At 35.8% G+C, this 20830-nt stretch overlaps 4 protein-coding genes across 5 annotated transcripts; 3 read left to right on the plus strand and 1 right to left on the minus strand.

Moving 5' to 3' along the window:
• The first annotated feature begins 4062 nt into the window (after positions 1–4062).
• On the plus strand, positions 4063–6361 carry LOC112782630 (probable cinnamyl alcohol dehydrogenase 1). The gene is made up of 7 exons (XM_025825108.3): positions 4063–4253; positions 4350–4435; positions 4513–4626; positions 4999–5229; positions 5319–5607; positions 5711–5861; positions 5966–6361. The coding sequence occupies exons 2-7, from the start codon at positions 4359–4361 to the stop codon at positions 6160–6162; spliced, it is 1059 nt and encodes a 352-aa protein (XP_025680893.1). The 5' UTR covers positions 4063–4253; positions 4350–4358; the 3' UTR covers positions 6163–6361.
• Positions 6362–6894: 533 nt separating this feature from the next.
• LOC112782629 (probable cinnamyl alcohol dehydrogenase 1) lies at positions 6895–9209 on the plus strand. 2 transcript variants are annotated; one of them, XM_025825106.3, is made up of 7 exons: positions 6895–7040; positions 7412–7517; positions 7619–7732; positions 7808–8038; positions 8118–8403; positions 8549–8699; positions 8803–9209. In XM_025825106.3, the coding sequence occupies exons 2-7, from the start codon at positions 7426–7428 to the stop codon at positions 8997–8999; spliced, it is 1071 nt and encodes a 356-aa protein (XP_025680891.1). In that variant the 5' UTR covers positions 6895–7040; positions 7412–7425; the 3' UTR covers positions 9000–9209. The 2 variants fall into 2 exon arrangements, with proteins under 2 accessions (XP_025680891.1, XP_025680892.1); XM_025825107.3 differs by having other exon boundaries at positions 6902–7040; positions 7420–7517.
• A 493-nt stretch (positions 9210–9702) lies between these two features.
• On the plus strand, positions 9703–11335 carry LOC112782628 (uncharacterized). Its single transcript, XM_025825104.2, has one exon. The coding sequence runs from the start codon at positions 10052–10054 to the stop codon at positions 11153–11155; it is 1104 nt and encodes a 367-aa protein (XP_025680889.1). The 5' UTR covers positions 9703–10051; the 3' UTR covers positions 11156–11335.
• A 992-nt stretch (positions 11336–12327) lies between these two features.
• LOC112786743 (pentatricopeptide repeat-containing protein At4g31070, mitochondrial-like) lies at positions 12328–14127 on the minus strand. The gene has a single exon (XM_025830115.2). The coding sequence runs from the start codon at positions 14125–14127 to the stop codon at positions 12328–12330; it is 1800 nt and encodes a 599-aa protein (XP_025685900.1).
• Positions 14128–20830: the final 6703 nt, after the last annotated feature.

The following is a 20830-nucleotide window of genomic DNA, read 5'->3' on the forward strand; positions in this document are numbered from 1 at the left end:
ATTTGTGATGGTAGAGACTAAATTAAAAAAAAATTAACGTATAGAAACTCAATTAAAAAGAAAAAGGGTAAAGTATATTTTTTGTCCCTAAAGTTTGACAAAAATTTCAAAAATACTCCTAAGTTTTATTTTGTTTCAATTTTGTCCCAAAAGTTTTCGATTTGCATCAAATATACCACTGACGGCTAATTTTTCAAAAAATTTAAGACCGATTCAACAACAATTTCATAATAACAACCCCTCAACACAAGTAAATCAAATATAATTTTTATGCATTATTGTTAGATTGGTCTTAAATTTTTTAAAAATTTAGCCGTCGATTACATATTTGATGCAAATCGAAAACTTTTGGGACAAAATTGAAACAAAATAAAATTTAGGGGTACTTTTGAAACTTTTACCAAACTTCAAGGACAAAAAGTATACTTTACCCAAAGAAAAAAAGTATAGGGACCTAATTAAAAATTTGGTGAAACTATAAAGACCTGCAGAGTAATTAAACCTAATTAATAATAACACCTGCATCAAATATACCACTAACGGCTAATTTTTCAAAAAATTTAAGACCGATTCAACAACAATTTCATAATAACAACCCCTCAACACAAGTAAATCAAACATAATTTTTATGCATTATTGTTAGATTGGTCTTAAATTTTTTAAAAATTTAGCCGTCGATTACATATTTGATGCAAATCGAAAACTTTTGGGACAAAATTGAAACAAAATAAAATTTAGGAGTACTTTTGAAACTTTTACCAAACTTCAAGGACAAAAAGTATACTTTACCCAAAGAAAAAAAGTATAGGGACCTAATTAAAAATTTGGTGAAACTATAAAGACCTGCAGAGTAATTAAACCTAATTAATAATAACAATGATGTAAATATTATATAATAATATTTAGAGAAAAAGACAGATAGGTCCCTGACTTTTTAAATTTTTGACAAATACATTCCTGACAAAATTTAAATACAAAAAAGTCTCTGACCTTAACAAACGGAGGATAATTTAGTCCTTCTGTCTATTTGCCTCTCATATACCAAACGGAACTGGCTGACGTGGCTGAAACGGTGTCCAGGTGTCCGTTACGGTGCCACGCTGGAAGGAGAATAAAGTTCGAAGGACAAATAAGTCATTGACGTCATTTTGCAAATAAAGTTCCAAAGACAAATAGGTCCTTGAGAATTTAGTTCATTATGCTTCTATATGTATCATATATTACTATCTAATTGAAATATACCTATATTATGTATCATATATTATTATCTAATTTAATAATCAAATGTGTCACATGACACTCTTATTAAAATTGAGAGAAAATATTTTTTTTTCAAAATTAATAAACTCATTTTCTAAATTCTCTCATCTACCTCTCTCCATTTTTCTATTTCTCTCTACTATTTTTACTCTATATATAATTATATTTTATATTAGTAATTTGACAAATCAAAATATGTCATTCAATATTTTTTTACAATTAAAATATTTTAAATGTAAAAGTATACACATTAAATTATTTTAAATTTTAGATAACGAATGTTAAAATTAATTATTAATAAAAAATTAGACTTTTTCATATAAAAATAATAACTAAAAATCTTATTATTTAATTTTTTATCTGCAGATATCTTGGTCTTCTTAGCCAGAGACTTTTGTCAACTTACAACTTTTTTGTAAAAGTAGTTTGATTTTATAAATCTTTTGTGCCATGCATAGTTTATACTGTTAGAACAAAGTGAACTATAATTTTAAAAAAAATTTATTCTCGTATTGTTATTATAGATAAAAATACTAGTTCTAATATAATGCACAAATGCACTAATGCTAACTTAATACATGAATGACGCACAAATGAACTAATGCTAACTTGATGCATAAATGAACTCATGCTAACTAATGCCACTGGTATGATGAAAACTGAACTAATGCAGTTTAACAAATTCTAATATAATACATAAATACACTAAAAGTCTAAAACTGAACTAATGCAATTTAAAAAAAAAAAGGTAGAAAGTAGAAACAGAACAAGCCTAATTTCTGCAATTTTAATACAAATAATTTAAATTGCAGAATACAACAAGTTAACTAGATTTCAAAATACAAGTATAATTTTATAAACTAAATTCTCATAATAGAAGCATAATAGAAGTATAATGAACTAAATTCTCAAGGACCTATTTGTCCTTCGAACTTTATTTGCAAAATAACGTCAATGACTTATTTGTCCTTCGAACTTTATTCCCCTTCCAGCGTGGCACCGTAACGGACACCTGGATACCGTTTCAGCCACGTCAGCCAGTTCCGTTTGGTGTATAAGAGGCAAATAGACGGAAGGACTAAATTGTCCTCCGTTTGTTAAAGTCAGGAACTTTTTTGTATTTAAATTTTGTCAGGAATACATTTGTCAAAAATTTAAAAAATCAGGAGCTATCTATCTTTTTCTCTAATATCTAATTATAACATTCTATTTTTTATCTTTTACCTTTCCTATCAATCATTTTTTAATATATCTTTTTTTCATTTTCCTTTTTAATTATAGCTCCTTTCAAGTATTATTCGCTCTATTATTTATTACATTTTATAGAATTTACACAAGTACTAATAAGACATGTTTGCAAACTAATTTAATATTTTTTAATTATTATTTATATGTGTGCTTATTTATTTTAATCTAATCACATAAAAATAATATTTAAAATTTGTTTTATAATTATTTCATATTTTAAATTATATTTTTTTTATTTATAGCGTTCTGTGAAAACAATAATAGAATTAGGTACAAAATTTTTCACTCAACATCCATAAGTCAAAGATATTTTACATAATTTTGATTTAGACAACTTAGTGATTTTTTTTTAGCTTAGTGCAAAAGCTTTAGATATTAGATGGTTTGGGATGTAATTTATTAGTATTAGTATCTGTAATTTAATTGATTATACTAAAAATTTTATCACGATTTATGGTAAAAAATGGATATAATTCTCATTATACAAAAAGTTCAGATTGAGATAAAATAAAAGAAATTCAAATTTTTTGTTCTACCATCTTAACAATAAAAGTGTCTAAATTTTTTGAAAAAATAATTTTTGATTTAACCCTCCTTTCCAAAATGATACAAAACACTTCAGTTATGTACACCTAGTATGTTTTTCATAAGTACATGCCAATATGCCATCAATAATAAGTGCCTATGAGAAGAGTATAAACACAACATGGTAATGTTAGGAAGAAAAAAACAAATACAGTCAAAATGTGTCTTATTTAGTATTCATTAATTGTCGCAACAATTAATAAATATTAAATAAGGCAAGTTATGACTGTTTTTGATTAATTTTTTTTGTTACCAAACATTTCTGAAACACTTTATACACCAATTTAAGGCTCATTTTTTTGTTATGAAAACCATATACGTGTTGTGTTGGATTATAGATTTTTGGAGTGCTAGATCAATGTGCGGGACCATAAATTTTAAATTCTAAACCCTAAATACTAGGATTTAGGGTTTAGAGTTTATGATTTTGGGTAGAACTGTCTGATAAATCCCTCTCACTCATACTGTCTGATTTCAGTTAATCTGACACTACACGCAAGTAAAGCACATTTGATCTCCATAACGAGTCCTACCCATTCTAGCAGCCTCCATAATAAAATTAAAAAAGTGCCGATTTAACAGGCGGCGGTTATAACTAGTTCAAAAGGTCCCGAACCCCACCAAAAACAAATAAAAAAAGGTTATCGGCAATGACATTGTGTTACGGTTTTGTTCTAATATTTTTTTTCTCATCTTAGATAATAGAATACTAATCTAATCAATGACTTCTGGACTTTTTGTGCACATAATATCAAGCATTATTGGATAAACGTCATCAGATGCGTAACCAAAAGATTTTCATTTGATTAATACTCAGTTTGGTCTTTAACAAAAGCAGTTAATATATGTAATTAATCAAATACAAATATTTTCATATAAAAATAATAATTACAATTTAATAAGTATTATATTAAATAATTTATCAAATATATCAAATTATTTAAGGACGGTCAATTCACATAGTTTTACAGGTACGAGGAGCGTAGACTTTTATGTTGATATTGCAATGGCGTGTTTAACCCAAGTTTTCTATAGTCTACATGCTTTGCTCATCATGAGGTATCTGCTTTCGTACTATTGAGCCTGTTATTGTTCTATTATATAAACACCATTCATGAATTTGCCTCAAATTGTGAAAACAAAGAAAACTGATTAAACAGGTTGGTTCCTATTAACTACTTATTACTTGCCTTATAAATCCATGTGTAAGACGTTTCATGAAAATTGAAAAATAATTTGTATTTATGGTGAAACAGAAGAAAACAATGAGTTCAGAAGATTGCCTTGGTTGGGCTGCAAGAGATGCATCTGGACATCTCTCACCATACAAATTCAATCGCAGGTAATTAACCAAACTAACATCTGATTGAACTTTAATTTATACCATATATATTAACTTATTCCATGATTGATCATCAGGGCTGTAGGAGATGATGATGTTCATGTTAAGATCACACACTGTGGTGTTTGTTATGCTGATATCGTTTGGACAAGGAATAAATTTGGTGACTCCAAGTACCCTGTTGTGCCAGGGTATGTATGTTGCCTTTGAAAACAATGCTATATGGCCAATAAATATTATCATTTTTAGTCAGTAGTTATGTGGTCAGTAATAATTTACATACATATTTACAGGAATTTTGTACACAAAAAGCATATAGTTTGTATCTATATTTACCAGCATTTGCACATATGAATCAATACAGCTTGCATCTAAATTTTTCAGACATGAATTAATAAAATTTATTTGTTAAAGATAATTTAGTGTTTGTGCTGATTAAATAATGACTAAAAATACTAAAAATTACTGGCTTCCAAGAGTTTCTCATTCTCTAATTCTCAGAAACTTGCAAACTTAACGAAGCTAATGTATCTGTAATCTGCTTTTTTTTTTTTTTTTGTTAGACATGAGATTGCAGGCGTTGTGAGCAAGGTTGGTTCCAATGTCAAGCGTTTCAATGTTGGTGACCATGTTGGAGTGGGGACTTATGTCAACTCATGCCGCGACTGCGAGTATTGCGACGATAGACTAGAACATCAGTGCAGTAAGGGAGGAGTTTTTACCTTTAATGGGGTTGATTCTGATGGTACAATCACAAAGGGAGGATACTCCAATTTCATAGTAGTCCATGAAAGGTAATTGGCTACTATAGTTTATATATTTTGAGTTAAAAAGGTTAGAGTAAACTGAATTTGATGTCATATTTTTTGTTGTATATGTGTAGGTATTGTTTCAAGATACCAAAAAGTTATCCATTGGCTTCAGCAGCACCTTTGCTGTGTGCCGGAATCACTGTTTATTCGCCGATGATTCGCCACAAGATGAATGAGCAGCCGGGAAAATCTCTAGGAGTGATTGGCCTTGGTGGACTTGGTCACATGGCTGTTAAATTTGGAAAGGCTTTTGGTCTGAATGTAACAGTTTTCAGCACCAGCATATCTAAGAAAGATGAAGCCCTCAATCTGCTTGGTGCAGATAACTTTGTAATTTCATCTGATGAAGACCAAATGAAAGTAAGCATAACAAATTAAAAAAGCATAATCTATTTCATATTTATGTATTTTGTTCGGAATTGAATGTTGACTAATATTGCTATATATATGTGTATACATGTAGAGATTAACAAAGACACTAGATTTTATAATTGACACAGCATCTGGTGATCATCCTTTTGATCCTTACTTGGCACTTCTGAAAACACTTGGTATTCTAGTAGTAGTTGGGGCTGCAAATGAAATCAAGTTCAGCCCTGTAAGCCTATTCTTCGGTATGTTACATTACATAGTGAATTATGGTGTTGTAATGTTAAAGTTTTCATTTAGATATATAGTAATAACAAATTGGTTTATATGCATTCTGTATATTTGACAGGATTGAAGACTATTTCTGGAAGTTCTGTGGGAGGTACAAAAGATATACAAGAGATGATTGATTTATGTGCTGAAAAAAACATTTACCCAAAGATTGAAGTAATTCCTATTGAGTATGCTAATGAAGCTATTGAAAGGGTCATAAAAAATGATGTCAAGTATCGGTTTGTGATTGATATTGAAAATTCCCTGAAGTAAAATTATACTGAAGATTAGTGCTATGTGTTTGTAATGAATAATTTGTTATTGTGTGGAGTTTGTCCTTGAGTGAGGATTTTTAGAATAAGAACAATTCAACTGTTCAAGAAAATTTTGTTTGTATCTTTTGTATTTCATATTTAAGCTGCGTATTAATTTTGTAACATCATGGATAATTATAGAATACTATTTTGGCTCATTTATGGTATTTATTATAATAAATTTTAAATATTTAAAAATTATTTATTTTTATAGTATATGGAGAAAAGTCTTATTTTGATGTTGGCAGTTGGAACATTCAAAGCTCTCCTGATCAAAGTAAATGGAATACAAGTCTTTCTGATGTTTACAATTCTTTTTGAATTTGATCTGAACAAATCACAGTATCACACGCACTACATATATAATAACGTTTTATTAAAATGCAATTTTGTTCGACACGAAACATTTTTGGGATGATTTTAGTATGATTATATTATGGTGATTACGATAATTATAATGTTTTAAAAGGTGTTGTTAAAATTAAAATAAAAAATGTTACTTAAAAAAATATTACTAAAATATAAAAAAAAATATAATTTTAATTTTAACAACATTTATACCATCATCATAATTACTATAACATAATCATATTAGAATCTCAGCATTAAATTGTAACTATAATTCATATGGGTAGACCAATGTGCGTGGACTTCGTTGACTTGATTTAGTCACAGTAACGTGTCTAAGAAGTGTCACTATTTTAGTCCTTCTTGCCATTACGCTTGTTATTTGATTCTTCAGCTTTATAAGGCCATTGAATTTGCTGAAATGTTGAAGTAAAGAAGCCTGAAAAAAATATTAAAAAAAAGAACGGATTCCTGAAGAAACTCAAACAGGTTGGCTCCTATTGACTACTGTGTTAGCTTCTGATCTATGCTCTTTCAATATTATTTATTTGTTGATTCGTTTTGATTTTTTGCATTCTTTCTCTTTGAGAGAAAATTCTATCGTTTTCTTATTATTATTCTATTTTGTTTTATTCATTTGAGTTTCAAGATATGACATATAACTTTCTTACTTACATACACATGTATATTACTTTTAAGTGAAAATTATAGTTAAAAATTCTTAAATAAACTGGTATATACGATTAAATTAGTTAATACAATATTAAATATTTGTTCATATTTTAGCTATCATAGAAATCTTCATGAAATTCTTTGTTTAAATCTAAAGTGATAGCCAATTGAGTTTGATTAATTTATAGTGCAACAGAAAATAATGATGAATTTCGAAAGTGGCAATGAAGATTGCTTAGGTTGGGCAGCAAGAGATGCATCTGGTGTTCTCTCACCATACAAATTCAGTCGCAAGTATATATGCCTCTATCACTATTGCCAACACTCTTTAGCATAATTCTGTTTTCTTGGTACAAAGTATTTAATTTATATCATGATGAATGGTGATTGGTCAGGGCTGTAGGAAACGATGATGTTTATGTTAAGATCACACACTGCGGTATTTGTTATGCTGATGTAGTTTCCACAAGGAATTCATTTGGTGCCACAAATTACCCTGTTGTGCCCGGGTATATGATCTTTTAATAAATAATGGTTAGTTTATAATCCAATTTAGTCTTAAGCTAATCTATGAGTTTTGTTAGACATGAGATTGCAGGCATTGTGACAAAGGTTGGTTCCAATGTCCAACGTTTCAATGTTGGTGACCATGTTGGAGTAGGGACTTATGTTAACTCGTGCCGCGACTGCCGAAATTGCAATGCAGGACTTGAAATTCAATGTGGTAAAGGACGAGTTTTTACTTATGATAGTGTTGATTCTGATGGTACAATCACAAAAGGAGGATACTCCACTTTCATAGTAGTTCATCATAGGTAATGAAAGAAAATTTATATGCAAAAGGTTATATAGTCTTAGATAGGTTCAGTTGAATTTGATATCATATTTATGCAGGTATTGTTTTATGATACCAAAGAGCTATCCATTGGCTTCAGCAGCACCTTTGCTCTGTGCCGGAATCACTGTTTATTCGCCGATGATTCGTCACAATATGAATCAGCCTGGTAAATCTCTAGGTGTTATTGGCCTTGGTGGCCTTGGTCATATGGCAGTTAAATTTGGAAAGGCTTTTGGATTGGATGTAACAGTTTTCAGCACCAGCATATCTAAAAAAGATGAGGCCCTAAATCTTCTTGGTGCAGACAATTTTGTTGTTTCATCTGATCAAGAACAAATGAGTGTAAGTAGGTTGTTATTACAATAAGAATCGAATTCTAATCCTTTTGGTGAAAGAGATTATGAATCATTTAAAAGAACATTGACATTGTAGCTTGTGCTTCTTTATTCATCTTGGTCAAAATTGATTATGATTCCTACATATGCAGGCATTGGCTGAGTCATTAGACTTTATAATTGACACAGCATCTGGTAATCACCCTTTTGATCCTTACATGTTTCTTCTGAAAACATGTGGTGTCTTAGTCTTAGTTGGGGCTCCAAGTGAAATCAAATTAAGCCCAGGAAGCCTTATTGGTGGTATGTTGCTTCTGAATTATGGAAAAAGAAATTGTTGTAATGACAAGCATTAATTTATATTGAAGCAATGATACTTTAAATGTGCATTATTTGTGGTTGACAGGGATGAGAAGCATTTCTGGAAGTGCTGCAGGAGGCACAAAAGATACCCAAGAGATGATTGATTTGTGTGCTGAAAAGGAGATTTATCCAAATATAGAAGTGATTCCCATTGAATATGCTAATGAAGCTTTTGAAAGGATCATAAACAAAGATGTCAAGTATAGGTTTGTGATAGACATTGAAAATTCCCTCAAGTAACAGGACTGTTAATGTATTTAGTGTTGAATAGTTTCTTATTAGTAATTAATGAGTTGAGTGAGGAACTTCAAATTCTGAATGCTACAGAAGAGAACAATAGTTGCCAGATTACTTCTCATATTTTGCATGATTAAGTTTGTTTCTGAACTCACACAACTATATTGGATAATAAAGAAAGGATAGGAATCATTACATGCTGCTACACTAAAATACTAAGTTCTTCTGCATTATTAGCACTTAACCATAGTTGTATTTGACAAAATTAATTAGTAGACATTTATTTAATATACAGTGAAAGCATGAAAGATGACTAGACCAGTAATTAATAAAAAGATTCCACTAATTCAGAATCTTCCTGTCACAAGGAAGACAAAAAAATATTATTGTAATTCGTTAACGTAAACAACAGCTCATGGTAGCCAAATATAGCCGTTAGTTTATTTCATAACAGTATTTTATGGGAGCTTATGAATAAAGTATTATTACCACGCTTGAATTACATTTTAACTTTTAGTATTTTTTATTCATTTTTGTCTACAAAATCCTAAAAGTAAAAACTAAAAAATATTGAAAATAATAAAAATATGGATACATACATACGATATAGATTGGAGATATAACGATGTGGCAAATGATGGTGACGTTGATATCCAGAAAGCAGTATGCTAGTATCTGTGGTGGATTGTGGGAATTAAATAAGAATAATAATAATTAATGACTAATGATTAATGAATAATGATTAATGGGCAACGGTATTGAAAGTTTTACGTACCTCACTCGCACACACTGAAATGCAATAATAATAATAACTCTCCCTCTATTTCTTCGCCGAATCCATTTGCAACCACAACCATCTCCATTCTTGATTCAGAGGGGTAGCATTACGTTGCTGCTGGTGTTGTTGTTGGAAATCCAATGAATACAGAGGAGACATTGGTGGTAAATTGATAAGTATGATAGCAAGAGAAAGAAAAGGAAGTGGCGTTGACGCTAAGATTGAAGAAGTTGTTGGAGTGTGAAAGAGAGAGAGTGGGCGGTACAAGGTGGCCCAGATGCAGATGCAGACTTGCTTCTTGGTTGCAGTTCAGTCCGTTCTTGGCTTCTACCACCGCTTTCTCCGAATTACCCTCGCACTCATGGATTTCCCTTCCACAATCCGATTCATCGCTCAGGCCAGCGAGGTCAGTTGCGGTTTCATCCTCCTCGGTTACGTTTCTAGAATCTTCAACATCCTTGGTCTCATCTTGATCCTCTTCTTCACCCTCAAGATCTACCGCATCTCTCATCCCAATTCCAAGGCTCTCAAGCATTTCCCTCCGTACTATCCACCACCCAGATCTCCTCCCGCTCCCGCTCCCGCCCCCGCCCCGAAGATTCATCACGCTGTCGACGCTGACATCCCCAAACCCTCCTCCCGGAAGAAGTCTCAGATGGAGGACACTCTCGATGACAAGGAGGACCACGTTGAAGACGAGGTGTTCGACGTAATGGCGCTGAGAAATCTCGTCAAGTTTGAGAGGCAGAGGTTCAGTGCTGCTTGTGCTGAGATCGAGAATGAGAGGATTGCGGCTGCCTCCGCTGCTGAGGAGGCCATGGCCATGATCCTCAGGCTGCAGAATGAGAAGAGCGCCATTGAGATTCAGGCCAATCAGTTTCGGAGGATGATGGATCAGAAACAGGACTATGATAATGAGGTCATTGATAACTTGAGATGGTCCATTGTCCATCATGAGAATCAGAAGTCTTTGTTGGAGGAGCAGTTGGCCATTTACAGGGAGAAGCTCAGGCAGTTCTTGACTGATGATGAGATTGACCTGCTTGATGGCTCTGATAACCCTAGAGGTGGATTCTTGGATTTTGCTATTGAGTACGATGTTGATAATGCTGATGTTGATGATCCTGGTTCGGGGCCTGATAATGTTTATTCAGAAAATGATGATGATCATTCCCGTAATGCTTATTCAGAAAATAATGATAATGATGAGGATCATGCCCGTAATGCTTTTTCAGAGTATGATGATAATGATGATGATGATGCTGGTAATGCTTCTTCAGAAAATGATGTTGATGCCGGTAATGTTTCTTCAGAAAATGATCTTGATGCTGGTAATGCTTCTTCAGAAGCTGATAATGATGACGATCGTCATCATGCTTGACTTGTAATTTCCTCAGGTGGAGAGCTAATTGGAACAGGAACTGGAAATGAAAATTGAAATGCTTTTCAGATGGGTTTTACTATTTCTTCTGAAATTGTAGTTATGCTGCATATTTAATATTCTATTTTAATAAGGTTGAACGACTAATAAAGTGTATATATGTTTCTTTGTTTGTTTCTTTATCTTTTGCCATGATGGATTAATCTCAACGTTTAGGTATACTGGAATACTTATGTGAATGAATTTCACGAAGCACTTAACACTGCAACAATCTGATGCAGGTTGTAGATTAGTTAATGATCATAGTGGATTATTAGTTTCTCAAGTTTCAGTGTTACTTGTTTAAGTTTCATGAAAGAATATTGGAACAGAAAATTGTAAGGATCGGATTCGGATGTCTTGTGAAGCTGGTTGTCTGTCAATTCAATTCATAAATGTTAATAACTATGTGTTCTAATTGTACAGAATCTGAACAGAGTTAACCTCAGCTCTGACTTACTAGTTTGTGTTGTTTTTAATCGAATTTGGTTGATGTTGTTAACCTTGCTGTTGTTAACTTATGTAATTTATGTCCTATACACATATTTCTTATGCCCCGTTCTTGCAATCACGAAGGAAGAATATCATATGAACCACTTTTATATTTATCTCTTTAATACATAAAAAGACGTCTAAAAAATATATATACACAAAAAAAATTGTACAAACATTGCTTCTCTCTTATCTAAAGCCTTCCCTCAGGAAACATAACTAATTGGTTTTCGTTAAATAGTTTACCTTGATATTTAAAGTTCTAAGAGTAGTTGCAACGTGACAATGTGATTAGTGACTCTCTGAATGAACACGCAATGCATACATCAAGTAGGCTGATTTGACGTCACAACCAATTATAGGAAAGAACCTTCTCAACTTATTAATTACTCTTACTTTTTCTTCACTTAAAATTTTCTGTTTCAATGCTTGATACCTATGAAGTTTCGAACTAGATTTATAAATGGCCATTTTGTCAAATTGTTAATTTCAATGGCTAAACACTTTTACTGAGCAAAATACATTATACATTAACCAGGACATAATTATGAATTAACAGGATTATCTATAATTATATGAACTTTACTGCGCTTGTACAAAAATAAAAAACAAAAAAGCAATAATAACAAGATTGTGTTATGCTATAACCTCTCATCTACTGCCTCAATTCTGCTGAGCCCATTAATCTTCTTAACCTTCTGCAGTTTCATTATTTCCCTGACTTTTTCTACACCAAGCCAATGACCATGCTCGGCATAAATCATATTCAGCAATGCATAGTTAGCAGCATTATTTGGTTCTGATCTTATAAGCTGTGGGACTAGTATTTCTGCAATGTCCAATCTTCCATGAAGCTTACAAGAGGATACCAGAGAGCTCCACATTCTTGCACTTGGTTCCATGGGCATGGTTCTCAGTGTTTCCATTGCATCTTCAAGCTTGCCTGACCTTCCAAGAAGATCAATAAGGCATGCATAGTGCTCTAAGATTAATTGAATTTTACAATCTGCACTCGCTTGTTTGAATACCAGCTGCGCCTCAGTTACAAGACCGGCATGATTACAAGCAGATAATACAGCGAGTAAGGTAATTGCGTCTGACTTCACTCCTCTCTCTTGCATTTCATGAAAAAGTTGCAATGCTTGTTCACCACATCCATGAAGACCGTAGGCACTGATCAAAGTGCTCCATGAAACAGAGTCTCTATTTGGCATTTCTAAGAATATCTTAATTGAGCCATCCAGACAACCACATTTGGCATACATATTTATAAGTGCATTTCCTACAGAGATGTGTGAACTAAACCCAAATTTGAGGACATAGCCATGGCATGGACAACCATGTTTCAGTGAAGATAAGTTTGTGCAGGCAGAGATTACTTCGAGCAAAGTAACATGATTTGGTTCAGTTTCCTCGCCCAGCATCTTGTTAAATAGCTTTAAGGCTTTGTAGCCATCCCCTCTTTGCGCATAGCTCCCAATGATTGAACTCCATAGCACCACATCTCTAAAACTAGACCCTTCAAAAACTAGCTCAGCAAGATGCAGTGATTCTCCACATTGGCAATACATATTTATGAGAGCTGATGAAAAATTATGACTTGATGCAAACCAGTGACGGAAGGCATAACCATGAATCTCCTTCCCATGCTTTGCAAAGCCTGACTCGGCACAAGCCGTTAAGAGAGCAATTAATGCACTCTCTGGGATAACTCCCTCAGCCTGCATTGCTCGAAAGCATGCAAAAGCAGCATCATAATGATGATTAGCAGTGCAGCCAGATATGATTGCAGTCCAAGTAACCTCATTCTTCACATCCATTCCATCAAATACATGTAAAGCCATCCAAGACTCGCCACACCTGAAATAAAAATCCACAAGAGCTGTTGAAAAAATCACTGACTCCCATTGCTGCACCCTCTCATCAACAATAACAAGGGCATGAATCTGTTTCCCTATCCTTGAACACACATTCCTCCCACACATGGACACAACTCTAGCCATCAGCTCCGGCTTCGGAGCAAGGCCGAGCAAGTGTGCACCTTTCAACGTCTGCAAGGCTTCTGTTAAGTACCCATTATACAGATAACAATTGATCATGGAGTTCCAAGTGATGGGGTCTCTCTGAGGCATTGTGTCGAACACTTTCCGTGCAGATTCAGTATCCATAAACTTTGCATACATGGAGATGACAGAATTGGACACAACATGGTCAGAGTGAGAACCTGTCTTGAGAGCCAAGCAATGAAGGGCAGTGCCGAGAGCGTGGCACTGGGCGGAGGAGCACGCCTTGGTGAGTGATGGAAGAACAGAGAAGATGTTAACATGGTTGCCAGAGAAAAGGAGTTGTCTGAAAAGTTGAAACGTTTGGTGATAAAGACCGTTTGAGAGCAAGGTTTTGATGCGTTGGTTGAATGAAGCAGAGGCTTCATGAACGGCCATGCAAAACAGCAAAAGTTACAACTTATACGTTAAGCTTCACACATATTTTAGTAACAAGATTTTTAAACTAGTGCCCCCATCAGCAAAAACATTCTTAACATACATAGAAAAGGATAAATAGGTTCTTACCTTTTGTCCCGTGCACATTTTCGTCCATGACCATTGAAAAATATTTTTAAATTCCTGATCTTCACAAAACTTGGACGGATCAGTCCCTGACGGAGGCATTTGGACGGAGAGACTGATCCGTCCAAATTTTGTGAAGGTCAGGGACTTAAAAGTATTTTTCAATAGTCAAGGAGAAAAATGTCCACGGGACAAAAGGTCAGAGACCTATTTGTCCTTTTCTCTAACATATATTCTAAAGTAACATGACAATTAGATACTCCAAAATAAATTAATTTGTTCTTAAAAAAATACCAATTAAGTCTTTTAAAATAATAAATAGTAAACATATATAATATATGTCTTTCTGTGGATAAAGAAATTATCTATGTATTTCGTTATTTATAGTGGTGCATGTTTTGTTATTATGACATGAATAAAAAAAGATGTAATTTTAGATAATAAAATATTTATTATCATTTGAGTTTTCATATATTATTTATCAATCGTTCTCTATTAATCATAAATCCTATTAAAATAAGTGAAATTTCACTCCACAAATTATTATTTATATGATTATCTTTTATAGATAGACATATAAAAGTAATTAACAGTATGTATAAACATCACCGTTAAATTTTAGTTCATGAATTAATAAAAAAATATCATGTATCCACTATTTATGATCCTAAAAAATTAAATTAATATTTTTTTTAAGAAGTAATTTGTTCAAAATCGAAATTTTCAAAACATAACTGTTAACTTATTCTATATTTTATGTTACATTGTAGTTAAAATACGGTTCAGCAAGATTCAAAATTTACAACAAAAACACTTTACTTCTACAATTTGGTATACACCTTTTGCATAATCAGAAAACTTGAGCTGGAATATATTCTCAAACTGATCCATTAATATACACGGAAGGAAGAAAAAAAACGGGGATTGCATTATTGTGAAGAGATAATATTCAGAGTGATCCACGAAAAATAAATGTAGAATTAAAAATAAAATAAAATAAGGAAGGAGAAAAAACCAGAAAAAAATTCTTTTAAATGATCGGAAAGTAAGAGAGGAGAGGAGAAGAGAGAGATGGTACTCTTATCACGTAGGTGGTACATTTACACTTTGTTTGGTTTAATAGAAAATAAATAGAAAGAAAATGGATGAAGAATAATATTTTTTTTTGTTTGGTTATCAAAAAAAAAAAAAAAAAATTTTGTGTGGTTCCACTAAAATTTTTTTTTTCATCACAAGTAAGAAAACAAGAAAAAAGTGCTAAAATTTTGTTTTTTCAATACTACCCTTAGTTATTGTTACGGTGGGTAACCGGAGATTAATGGGTTGGATGGCGTTGGTTGGCCCAAACGTATGAAGGAGGTGGCTTTCGAGTGGATCTGTTACTCGGTGTTCCTCCGTCCGACTTGTACGTGTGAAAGAATGGGGGGTGGTACCTGCAAAGACACTCCGATGCCTAAGTTAGCAAGAGTGTGAGCAGGTTAGAGAGTATTGGAACTTAGAGATACCTGAATGGTGTCAGTGTATTTATAGTGGTGAACCAATAACCACCGCTGAAGTAGTGCCACCTTTTTAGGTGGATAACCGTTCCCATATCTTAGGGAGGTTAAGATACGCCTCTATGAAGTGGTTAGAGAGTTTCTAGGGGCAGTTACTCATTCGAATGAGTGTTATCTGCCAGCTAACCCTCGTATCCGACTTCTTTGGAGCAGGTCGTGTTCAGTACCGACTTCTTGGGATGAAGGCTGGTACTGGGGGAGAGCCAACCCTTTGGGTTGGGCTTCTTTGCTTGGATCCTGGGCCCTATTTATTGGGCCAGGGTATGAACAGTGCCCCTACTCGAGCCCAATTTCTTTTTAAGATTTGGGTTCGAGTATTCTACTCGGGATCGTAGCCGATTTGTAAGGGGACCGACGTGATGATTTGAAACCGACGTGACTTTTCGTGACCTTTTGGTTCTGACAGTTACGTCTAATCAAGCGTCGTGTCCGTTAGGGGTGTGCATAGGGATTCAATAGCCTTGGTAACGGTGCATCTTCATTAATGACTGCCCCTATTTTACCATTATGCCCCTAACGTTCTTATAAATACTTTCCCTCTCTTTCATTGTTTCGTTTCTGCGATCTTTCAAATTTCCCTTGCATTCGTTCGTGCTGCATTCTTGTGCTTTCGAAGGCTTTTGCTTCCAACCCTCATTTCCAAATAAAGGTTAGTTCTTTAATATGCTTTTGTAGATAAATTTGATTTGCAGACTTTGGTTTCGCATCCCCCTTCCTTTAGAGACCGTGTTGGTGATTTTTCTTTTCCCCTTGTAGGTTTTGTCACCCCTTTTTTAGAAAAGAAATGGCTTCTGTAGATGCTCTCTCTCACTGGGTCGATGTCACAGTTTTAGGGGAGGAACCCTCAGTCGATTCTGAGTTTATCACCCACCTTCGTACTCGCCACAGAATTTGTTCTTCTGAGGAGGACGAGCCGAAGTATGAGTTAGTGGCCCTGGGTCCAGAAGACCGGGTTTGCTTTGGGAGGGCTAATGAGGCGGCCTCCCATTTTTTCTTTATGTATGAGTGTATGATCACCCGTTTGGGTGTTTTTCTTCCTTTTTCAGACTTTGAGATGTCTGTTTTATGTCATTGCCGAGTCGCTCCTACCCAGCTTCACCCCAACTCTTGGGGTTTTTTGAAAATTTATCAATTTATCAGCCAGGCTTTAGAGTTCCCGATTTCTTTAAAGATTTTTTTCCATCTTTTTCATATGACAAAACCCTTTAGTGGGCTAAACAATAAACAACAGTGGGTATCGTTCCGAGCCATACAAGGTAGGAGGATTTTCACCCTTTTTGACGAATCCTTCCACGACTTCAAAAACTATTTTTTCAAAGTGCAAGCTGTAGAGGGCCACCACCCCTTTTTCCTGGATGACAATTCTTCCCCCCGCTTTCCTTTATACTGGTTGGAGGCCTCCCCTTGTGAAAAATATGGTCTTGACGACCTGGATGAGGTGGAGGCGGCCATTGTGGGGTTCCTCCGAGAAGTTTGGGGGAGGTCTCCCTACTTGGACACAAAAAAGTTTCTCCAGGGGTCTCCAAGTTTTATCCAGTCACAAATAGGTATCTTTCATTTGGTTCTCCGACTTGTCTGATTAATTCTTCCGACTTGTCTAATCTATCAATTGTTGCTTTTTTCAAAGATGGCAAAAACAAATGCCCAGGAGTCTTACCAAAGAGTTCAGGAGGCCAAGGCAAGGTCTCGTGCCAGGTCTGGTGGTGCTAGGGCAGTTGTCTCTCCTCCTCCTCCTCCTCGGAACGTCGGGACTCCCTCCCAACCTATTGTGATTTCCTCTTCTGCTTCCTCTCTGCCACCCCCCTCCGTCCGACCTACTCCTGAACCAGAGAAGAGGAAGCGTAAGACCTTAGAGTCTGGCGCTTCTGGTGAGGTGGACGCTCTTGCGTTCGTCCGAAAGAACATTTATCCCCATGCTCGTATGAGCATGGATGATGTTTCTGTTCGGCACTACCTCACTGCTGTGGTTGAGGAGAGTCTTAAGACGGCGGAAGTTTGTGGCAAACTCTTAGATATATTTGAGAAGACTCCTCTCAGCTCTTTAGGGATGACCTCGAGGGTCGAGGAGCTGGAAGGCAGGCTTCGCATATATCAGGAGCACGAGAGGGAGTTGGAGGGGAAAGTCGCCAAGCTGAAGGAGGAGAGGGACAGCCTCCGGGAGAAGGAGAAGAAGTTGCAAGCCCAATGCAACATGGAGGTGGATTTAAGGAAGGCAGCGCAAGCCAGCTACAACAGTTTATTTGCTGATCTTGTGTCTGTAAAGAATGACTTGCTAAATGCCCGGAAGGCCTATACCGAGTTGGAGGACTCTATTGCGGATGGTGCTGATGAGGCTTGGAGGGTTTTTAAGGAGCAGGTCGGAGTCATTGCTCCTGACTTGGACCTTTCTCCTTTGGACCCTGATAAGATTGTTATTGATGGTGCCATCGTGGATCCTCCTGTCCCCGTGGTGGAGTCTGAGTCTGATTTGAAGACTCGGGGGCAGAGGATCATAGAGTCCCCTCCTCGCTCTAAGGACGCTCCGAGTTCTTCTGCCGCTCCTCCGACTTTCTCTCCAACTCCTGGTCCTGGTGGTGGTGATCCTTCTACTCCTCTTGCAAAGAAGTGATTTGTTGGCTATTGGGGGTCCGGCCTGTGGACCCCCCCTTTTTAAACTCTTTATATTTATTTGTTGATGTTTGAACAATTGTTGGCCTTTTAAGGCCGTAAACAAAACAATTTACGATACCCTTTTTTAATAAGGGTTTAATTCAGCGTTTTAAATAAATGCCCTTTTTGGATAAGGGTTTTGAGTTACCTTATGCGCGCATGCTTTTCTATTCTTTTGATCTTTTCTGGAAAAAACCTATTCTTTGGGGTTGGCCTGCTTTTCTGAATCTCTTTGATCCTCAAGGCAGCCTTACAACTTTTTCTTAGTTTTTTCCTATCTCTTTTTTGTTATTCCTAGTACTCAATTTTGTTTTATTGAGTTTTTCGTGACTTAGGCTACTTTTGCGATTCATTTTAATTTTACTCGGTTTCGCATTCCGACTTATGAGTCGGACTGCTCCCGAGTTTATCATGATCGACTTCTATAGCCTCTTTACGCCGACTTGTACCTCGTCGTTTTATCCTGACGACCATCTAGGTCGGTTCATGGGATTTTCACGTTTTGTCGAGCTTAAATCGGCGCGTTTCGTAGAAAGAGAATAAAAAGGGAATTTAAAAGAGATATTTAAAATGAAAGAGATCTTTATTAATTGAGGAGGTACCGTATTGCTACTAAGGGCTTTTGATAATTTATTTTCCCTTAGCCCCTACTATGATGCCTCGTTAAAAACCCTTTTAAGAAAAAACCCTTTGATTTTGGGAAAAAATCATGAAATTGGGAAAAGAGTACATCAGGGAGTAGGGTTCGCTTTTAGCTGTAGTACCTTTTCATATTACAAGCATGCCATGATCTTGGTAACTCGTTGCCGTCGAAGTCGATTACCCTATAATAGCCTTTTCCTAAGACCTCGTTGATCTTGTATGGTCCTTTCCAATTAGCAGCGAGCTTTCCTTGCCCCGATTTGTTGACTCCAATATCGTTTCTGATTAGGACCAAGTCATCTGGGGTGAAACTCCTTCGAATGACTTTTTTGTTGTATCTCGCGGTCATCCTTTGCTTCAACGCTGCTTCTCTTATCTGGGCTTCTTCTCGGATTTCGGAGAGCAAGTCGAGCTCCTCTTTGTGCCCCTGTATATTCCCGATCTCGTCGTGGAAAATCACTCTTGGGCTTTGCTCATTGACCTCTATTGGGATCATGGCTTCTGCGCCATAAACTAGTCGGAAGGGTGTTTCTCCAGTGGCGGATTGGGGGGTTGTTCTGTAAGCCCATAGTACTTGTTGGAGCTCTTCAGCCCAAGCTCCTTTCGCATCTTGTAATCTTTTCTTCAGCCCTGCCAGTATGACTTTGTTGGCTGCTTCGGCTTACCCATTGGCTTGTGGGTGTTCCACTGAGGTGAACTGGTGTTTGATGTTCATACTGGCTACTAGGCTTCTAAAGGTGGAGTCGGTGAACTGGGTTCCATTATCTGTGGTAATGGAATAAGGTATCCCATACCTTGTGATTATATTTTTGTAGAGGAACCTCCGACTTCTTTGTGCAGTGATGGTGGCCAGTGGTTCTGCTTCTATCTACTTTGTGAAATAATCTATTCCCACTATTAGGTATTTGACTTGTCCTGGCGCCTGGGGAAAAGGACCTAACAAATCCATTCCCCATTTTGCAAAGGGTCATGGGGAGGTGATACTGATGAGCTCCTCTGGGGGGGCCACGTGGAAATTTGCATGCATTTGACACGGTTGGCACTTTTTCACAAAGTCTGTGGCATCTTTCTGCAAGGTTGGCCAGTAGAATCCAGCTCGAATCACCTTTCTGGCTAATGACCTTGCTCCGAGATGGTTCCCGCAGATTCCACTATGTACCTCCTCTAATACCTCGGTGGCTCTTGAGGTCGGTACACACTTTAACAATGGCGTTGATATCCCCCTTCTATAGAGAATATTTTTCACCAAGGTATAATGTTGTGCTTCCCTTCGGATTTTCTTGGCCTCCTTTTCCTCCTTGGGGAGGATGTCGAATTTCAGGTATTCGACCAAGGGGTTCATCCATCCGAAGTTTAATCCGACCACTTCAAAGACTTCTTGTTTGTCTTCCATTTTTACCACTGAAGGTTCCTGGAGAGTTTCTTGGATCAGGCTTCTGTTATTTCCTCCTGGCTTGGTACTTGCTAACTTGGATAGGGCGTCTGCTCTGCTATTTAGGTCCCGAGTTATATGCGTGACCTCGGTTTCTGCAAAGCGCCCAAGGTGTTCCAGAGTTTTTTCCAAGTATCTCTTCATATTTGGGTCTTTTGCCTGATATTCTCCACTTATTTGGGAGGTCACCACTTGAGAGTCACTGTATATCATTACCTTCGTAGCACCGACTTCTTCTGCCAGCTTCAATCCTGCAATCAAGGCTTCATATTCTGCTTGATTATTTGAAGCTGGGAAT

This window comes from Arachis hypogaea, chromosome 20 (assembly GCF_003086295.3).
Source record: "Arachis hypogaea cultivar Tifrunner chromosome 20, arahy.Tifrunner.gnm2.J5K5, whole genome shotgun sequence".
Taxonomy (NCBI): Eukaryota; Viridiplantae; Streptophyta; class Magnoliopsida; order Fabales; family Fabaceae; genus Arachis; species Arachis hypogaea.